Consider the following 7,180-nt stretch of genomic DNA (forward strand, 5'->3'; position numbering starts at 1 on the left):
CCCCAGGACCCCCACGGGCTTCACAGTATGGAAAAGTCCCTTACTTTCCTTGTGCGTTTTGTAGCCTTGTGAAGAATAAATCTTATTTTTTAAAATACATTTTCTGAACTCTGAGACACATGCTTCTTGTAGATAGTTTGTAAACTACAGAGAAGTAGAAAGGAGGCGACCGCCTGTCCCCGGCCCCAGGGCCTGCTCAGGTCCTGTCCCTTGCATTCTCTGCAGCTGTTGAGAACCTCCCTGTGACCGTGCTGGGTGGGTGGTTTTTGAGTGTGTATCTACTATCAGAATAACAAGAAGTGTAAGAGAAACGATGTTAAGACCGTAGGGGCCTGGGACCCTCTGGTCCAGGGTCTGGTCCAGGGTCCCTTGCACAGGAGGAGAGTGACACCCAGGGCCCACTGGGACCCCTGAGGCTGCTGTGTGCTGGGAACAGGGACGGAAGTCCCACCCCTCCTGCAGGGCCTGAGGCACACTGGGCGGGGTTAGCATGGGGTGGCCCCCAGCAGAGGGCTCTTTGCAAGAACCATGAAAGGTGAGACATTCCAGGCCTGCAAGGACTTCTGAAACTACTTACTTGGTGGCCCAAGGAGTGACAGCAAAGCCAGTCCCCCTAAACAATGGGCATGTCATTTGCCTTCACCCCAAAGCACTCGTCATGGGGTCCATTCTGACTCACAGAGACCCTGTAGGAGAGAGCAGACCTGCCCTATAGGGTTTCCTAATCTATAATCTTTACACAAGCAGATTGCCTCATCTTTCTCCTGTGGAGCAGCTGGTGGGTTTGAACCGCTGGCCTTTTGGTTCGTAGTCGAGCACTTTAACCACTGTGCCACCAGGGCTGCTTTTCACCTGCATAACCCCACAGAAAGTGCGAGATGCCTCTTTTCATTTCAAAGGCTCTCCGGCTCTCCCATCACCAGCCTCCCTGTGCACACAGACGGCTGTCTCCTTAACAGTCCGATGGTTGGTTCACACATCACGTGTCTGTCTGTTTAGTTTTTCCAAATGAGTTTAGTTTTTCCAAACTCTGAGGCAGGGTGTGTTAACCCCCGGCTCAAAAGTGAGGAAATGAAACAAGTCTGAGATGCTGAGTGGCTTCCCTCGTGGGGGCCCCGGGGTGGGGCCAGCATGCCCTGGCTGACGCCTGAAAGCTGGGAGGTCCTCCCACCCCAGGGTGCCTCAGAAGGGAGGCCTAGTGGTCTGCTCATCCCTGTGGAGCACAGTGCGGCCCTGACACACGGGGTTACCAGGAGCCTGGTCAACTGGACCGGGTCTCTGGAATCCCGGCTCGGGACTGCCCTTCAGCACCATGTTGTCCCCATCTCTAATGAGTGACAGAAGACTTGTCACAGTGACCTCACATCCGGGACACCTGGGGCAGGAGTGGGTGGGCCTGCAGGCTGGGGGCGCTGCACTGTTACGTGCTCCCTGGAAAGAGCCCTGTGCCGGGGGCCTGATCCAGGGCAGACCTCGTGGCCGTGGGAGCAGGGTGGGCAGCAGGCAGGGTGCAGCAGGGTGGCAAGGGAAGGAAGTGCGTGGTTTCCAAACCCTGGTGGTTCCCCATCTGCTGTGGGTTCAAACAGAGCTGACCGCGGCCTTGCTCTCCTGCCTCTGAAGGAGATCCCGGTGAACTTGCGCTTCTGCCTGGAGGGCATGGAGGAGTCGGGCTCCGAGGGGCTGGACGGGCTGATCTTCGCCCAGAAAGACACCTTCTTCAAGGACGTGGACTACGTGTGCATCTCCGACAACTACTGGCTGGGCAAGAAGAAGCCCTGTGTCACCTACGGCCTCCGAGGCATCTGCTACTTCTTCATCGAGGTGCCGAGTCCCACGCTGCACCCCTGCCTGGCCCACGCGTCCCCTCGCTCCCCCACACCCCCAGCTGCAGGCCACACCCTAGACAGACGCTCAGACCTCCATCGTCCCCTGAAGTCCGCACAGTCCCTGTCAGTGGTCAGGAGCCCCCTCACGGCTCGAAGCCAGAGCGCCTTGGCGTTATGGGGTCAGGTGGCTGCCCTGCTCACACCTTGCTAGGCCCGCCCCACGGTCCTGTGGTCTGAGTCAGGCGTGAAGGCCGCTGGACAAGCCCTGTGCCTCACGCCTCGGGCAGCGTTCCCCAGGGTGTTCTTATCACCACCTTACATTTTCTAAGTTTGGAGACTCCTTGCGTTGCTCCATGAGGGAACAAATGTTAATTCTGGAAATTGCCTCTCTGGTCTCATGACGTTCAGTGGTCAGTTCGTTGTCCAGTGATAAAAATCACCTCCCACTCAGCACTGAGAGAGCACTGTCTGTCTCTGCAGGTGGAGTCCAGTGACAAGGACCTCCATTCCGGTGTACACGGGGGCACGGTGTACGAGGCCATGACTGATCTCATCACCCTGATGGGTGAGCGTGGGGATAGGGCAGCATGTTCTATGGTGAGGGGTGTGAGGGGGTGCCATGCCGTGAGGGAGATGGTTAGGGGCACAGTGCCCCGTAAGGGGGATGGGAGGGGGCGCCATGCTCCGTGAGGGTGATAGGTAGGGACGCCATGCCCCGTGAGGGGGATGGGTGGGCTCCATGCTCTGTGAGGGGGATGGGAGGGGACATGATGTTCTGTGAGGGGGATGGGTGGGGCTCTATGCTCTGTGAGGGGGATGAGAGGGGGCACCATGTTCTGTGAGGGGGATGGGTGGGGCGCCGTGCTCTGTTAGGGGGATGGGTGGGGCGCCATGCTCTGTGAGGGGGATGGGAGGGGGCGTCATGCTCTGTGAGGGTGATGGGTAGGGCACCATGATCTGTGAAGGGGATGGGTGGGGTGCCATGCTCTGTGAGGGGGATGGGTAGGGCACCATGTTCTGTGAGGGGGATGGGTGGGGCGCCGTGCTTTGTGAGGGGGTTGGGTAGGGCGCCATACTCTGTGAGGGGGATGGGTAGGGTACCATGTTCTGTGAGGGGGATGGGTGGGGCGCCGTGCTCTGTGAGGGGGATGGAGTCTCTGGAGCATCAGAAGCAGTTCCACCCGGTCTCGGCCTCCCTCCTGCAGGCTCTCTGATCGACGGGAAGGGGAAGATCCTCATTCCTGGCATTTACGAGGCTGTGGCCCCCCTGACGGACAAGGAACTGATGCTCTATGAGGATATCGACTTTGACATAGACGAGTACTGCAAGGACGTGGGCGCTGAGACCCTCCTGCACAGCTGCAAGGTGCTGGCTCACCCACCCCACCCACCCTGTCCTGTGTCCAGCGGGCCTGTCCACCCATCCGTCTTGTGATGTGACCAGGTTCTGGAGACCCTCATGGGAGAGGCTGGTGGTGTCAGACATTGGCACATAAGTCGTCAGGTGCCTGATGTCTGAGCAGCAGGGAGCTAGAGATGGGTGTTGGGGTATCTGGTGCCAGCTCCTTGGGTAGGACCTGGAGGCTCTGTACATACAGAGGAAGCAGGACCTTGGGCAGTGAGGGGGCCGTGAGCAGTGAAGGGAGCTTCCGCCTCGTCTGTGTTTGTAGGTCAGTATGTTCCCGATGGGCCCAGGGGTTCAGTTGTCCCTGGCAGAGAGCTGTACAAACATTGCCTTCTGGGGAGTTTGTGTGGTGACTGTGCTGTCTTTCCTTTAGATGTTGGTTTATGAGGCATGGACACCAGCTCAGGCCACTTGAGTCAGCATTTCCTGGACTCTTACTACACAGGCAGGGCAGGACAGGAAACAATAGGAGGAAATACCACAGGCCGCCTGGGGGAGGCTAAGAACATTCCACTCCAGGGGCAGGACTCTGTGTGCCTGGGCTAGGGGGCCCTCATCACATGGCTCTGGAAGGCACTGACAGTTCCAGGCATAAGGAACTGGCCACAGTATGTACCCTGGCTGGAGAAGTGCAGGCAGGGCATGGGGGAGGGGCTGCCCAGCTGGGAAGATCTGAGTGCGGGGCCTCAGGCTTCATCAGGAACTGGGGTTTGAGCCTATTGAAGGCATGTGTCCATCTGTAGCTGAGAAAGCAGAGTCAGTGATGCGGGGGCTGGGGACACCCTAGACTCCGACCTGCAGAGGGACCGGTAGGACCAGGTGCCCAAGGCCACGGCACGAGAGTGAACATCCACCATCCCGTTAGGGTCTCTAGGAGGAAGAGGAAGCTCCTCCCTGTGGTCAGCCAGGGCATGCAACTCTGTTTACAAGTTCAGAACTGGGGTGCTCTGGGCTTGGCATGGTGCCCCCTCCAGCCCCCGCCCGGGCCATGCAGATGGTCTCACCAACAGGTTTGCTTAGACTTCGGGTGGTGCCCAGAGCCTGGGCTGCCCCTCAGTCGCTCTGTCATTGCCTGCAGAAGGACGTCCTGATGCACCGCTGGCGGTATCCGTCCCTCTCCCTCCATGGCATCGAAGGCGCCTTCTCTGGGTCAGGAGCGAAAACCGTGATTCCTCGGAAGGTGGTGGGCAAGTTCTCCATCAGACTCGTGCCAGACATGAACCCTGAGGCCGTCAGCGAGCAGGCATGCCGTGCCGGGGGTGCGGGTGTGGGAACAAGGGGCCGCAGGGCTTGCTGTGTGCTGTCGGAGACGTGGGCTAACGGAACAGTTTCTACTGAGACACTGAGTAACTGTCACAAAACAAACCTGCGCTGCTCATGCCGCCCTTTGGGCCCTGGCAGCTCAGCCGCTATTAGAACAAACAGAAGCTTATCAGAGGTCAAGGGCACACCGATAGGTGGTCCTGTGGGTGACCTCTGTCTCTGTCGGTGCTGAGGATGCTGAAACCTGACCTCGCCTAAAGCTTCTGGTCGGACTGTTGTGCCAATGTGTCTAACGTGTCACGTGTGTGTCACGTGGGCTCCAAACACACACATCCCACACCCCACCCCGCCCTCATGGCTGCAGATGAACCTAGCTTGTGGGAAGCCTCAGCTCCCTGACCCAGGAGCTGCACACACAGATGGCATCTCCCATCAGACCAAGGGGCCGTCCTGAGCTGGCGGCGCCTGGTGCCACACTAGGTCTGGGTGGAGTTCAGTGGGGGCTCATTTCCACAAAGAAATCAGGGAGCGTTGTCCAGCGTCATAGGCACCGGGATCTTTGGGAACAGCTGTGGGCAGGGTGAGGTGCTTGAAATCAAACCACCACCATAGGCCTTCAGTTAGCTGGGCTTTGGCACTGCTGTGTGGCCCCCATTCTGACAACGTGACCCAGGGACCAGGCCATGTGCTGGGCTCACTGTGTTTTCTGTCTGTGGCACAGGTGACGAGCTATCTGACCAAGAAGTTTGCCGACCTGCAGAGTCCCAATAAGTTCAAGGCGTACATGTACCATGGCGGGAAGCCGTGGGTCTCAGACTTCAACCACCCCCACTACCTGGCCGGAAGGCGGGCACTGAGGACAGGTGGGGACACACTCTGGGTGGATCGAGTCCAGCACGGCTCTGGCAAGTCACACGGACATGCACCATGCCATGACTTCCCTGACAGGGCTCTGGCAGTCCCACCACCCTGCCCTTCGCCACAGGTGTTTCTATCCCCCAGCCTCTGTGCAGGCTGGGTTCAAAGTGCAGGCTGGGTGCTGGATCTGTGGTGGCCCGAAAGCCAACCGTTCATTTTGTTTCTTCCCTGTAGTGTTCGGTGTTGAGCCAGACTTGACCCGGGAAGGCGGCAGCATCCCTGTGACGCTGACGTTCCAGGAGGCCACAGGCAAGAATGTCATGCTGCTGCCTGTGGGCTCAGCCGATGATGGGGCCCACTCACAGAATGAGAAGCTCAACAGGTGAGACCATGGGAATCACACCCCTCACGCATGCTGTGAGGACGTCGCAGGAGGGTGGGGGTCCCCTCCGGTCTTCACTCCTCCCCGCCTTCCACCCCTGTGTTGGACGGTGACAGCTCTGGTGGGACGTGGGGACGGGGCCTTGGGGTGACTTGACCAGTGCTTGTGAGTTTCTCTCTGCACTGCACCTGTGCTCACGAAAACATTGCATAGTGTTCCTCTCTGATGAAGCGGAGTGTGACTGCTGGGTGCATCTGCCACTGTGTACAGTCCTGACCCCGCAGGCGTGGTGGGGACACCCTGGACTCACAGATAGGCTGTGGCCTCTAGGGGAGGAGAAGCCAGAAACTCCAGCAGGCAGGAGCCTCTCCAGGCCAGTCAGGATAGGGAGTCCAGCCAGGAAGCATCAAGGAGGACAGAGAAATGGGATCCACCTTGGGGTGACAGAGAGCAAGGACTGAGACAGCAGAGAGCTGGCTGAGAGAGCCTAGGGGTGAGACCGGCCTAGTTACTAGGGTACAAGATGGAGGCCTGATCTCCAGGAAGAAGTATGCAAAAGGACAAGCCAGGACCAAGGTGGGCAGACATGCTCCACTGGATGAGGACCAGGGGGCCCACGGTGGGCAGTGGAGCTGAACCTGCACTGGAAATCATTGCCCTCATTATGCGGGAAGGCAGGTCTACGCCCACCAGCTGACAGCAGGAAAGAAGGGTTTCAAGCCAGTTCGTCCTGGTTCAGTCACAGCCAACGAAGCAAAACTGGAACAGACTGAAATTTGTAAACTGGGTAAACTGAACGGTAGTAAACAGAATGGGAACAATTATAGTTGATGGCCTGCTAGAACCTTAGTCTCATTTTAGAAAACAAGGGCGGTGTGGGTGTTGCATAGCAACCAAATCCCTTGACTTGCAGAGTTGGAAACAACAGTGCCCGGCTCAAAGATGGTAGCTGACTGTGCCACTGTGAATGTGTGTCACCCTCCCCAGTCCTGGCAATAACCCAGTCCCTGACTCAGGCTCCTGAAAGGGCTCACTGCACCCCTTCCACACCTCCCTATCCAGGGCTTTGACCCAGTCTTTTCTGCTATGGTGGTCATTCCACTTCACCCATATTTTAAAAATCCAGGTCTGTTCCCAATGTGCTTCATTGGCCATGACTGAAAGGGCTGGAGGGCCTGTGGGAAGGCCACCAGGAGGAAGTGGCTGGTACCCCAGCTGACACGGTTGTGTTTCTTTTCCACCAGGTGCAACTACATAGAAGGAACAAAGATGCTGGCTGCCTATCTGTACGAAGTGTCCCAGCTGAAGGACTGATGGCCGGTGTCCGGGGCACGTCTGATCAACAGCACCCTGTCCATACTTCCATCGCCCTGTGTGTGTCCTCCTCTTGTTGAACTCACCCCGTTGTCCACTGGTGCACGTGTGTGCCTGCCTCAGTGTGGACTC

At 58.0% G+C, this 7,180-nt stretch overlaps 1 protein-coding gene across 1 annotated transcript in view; it reads left to right on the forward strand.

The window, feature by feature from the left end:
• Nucleotides 1-7,048, forward strand: part of CNDP2 (carnosine dipeptidase 2) — a 13,005-nt gene extending 5,957 nt beyond the window's left edge. Inside the window, exons 5-11 of the mRNA XM_007952730.1 lie at nucleotides 1,621-1,821; nucleotides 2,307-2,391; nucleotides 3,032-3,192; nucleotides 4,310-4,474; nucleotides 5,216-5,357; nucleotides 5,587-5,734; nucleotides 6,979-7,048. Of these exons, the coding sequence (XP_007950921.1) occupies nucleotides 1,621-1,821; nucleotides 2,307-2,391; nucleotides 3,032-3,192; nucleotides 4,310-4,474; nucleotides 5,216-5,357; nucleotides 5,587-5,734; nucleotides 6,979-7,048 (972 nt within the window). The remainder of the gene's footprint in view (nucleotides 1-1,620; nucleotides 1,822-2,306; nucleotides 2,392-3,031; nucleotides 3,193-4,309; nucleotides 4,475-5,215; nucleotides 5,358-5,586; nucleotides 5,735-6,978) is intronic.
• Nucleotides 7,049-7,180: the final 132 nt, after the last annotated feature.

This window comes from Orycteropus afer, unplaced genomic scaffold, assembly GCF_000298275.1.
Source record: "Orycteropus afer afer isolate SDZICR_OR568_19922 unplaced genomic scaffold, OryAfe1.0 scaffold00356, whole genome shotgun sequence".
Lineage (NCBI taxonomy): Eukaryota > Metazoa > Chordata > Mammalia > Tubulidentata > Orycteropodidae > Orycteropus > Orycteropus afer.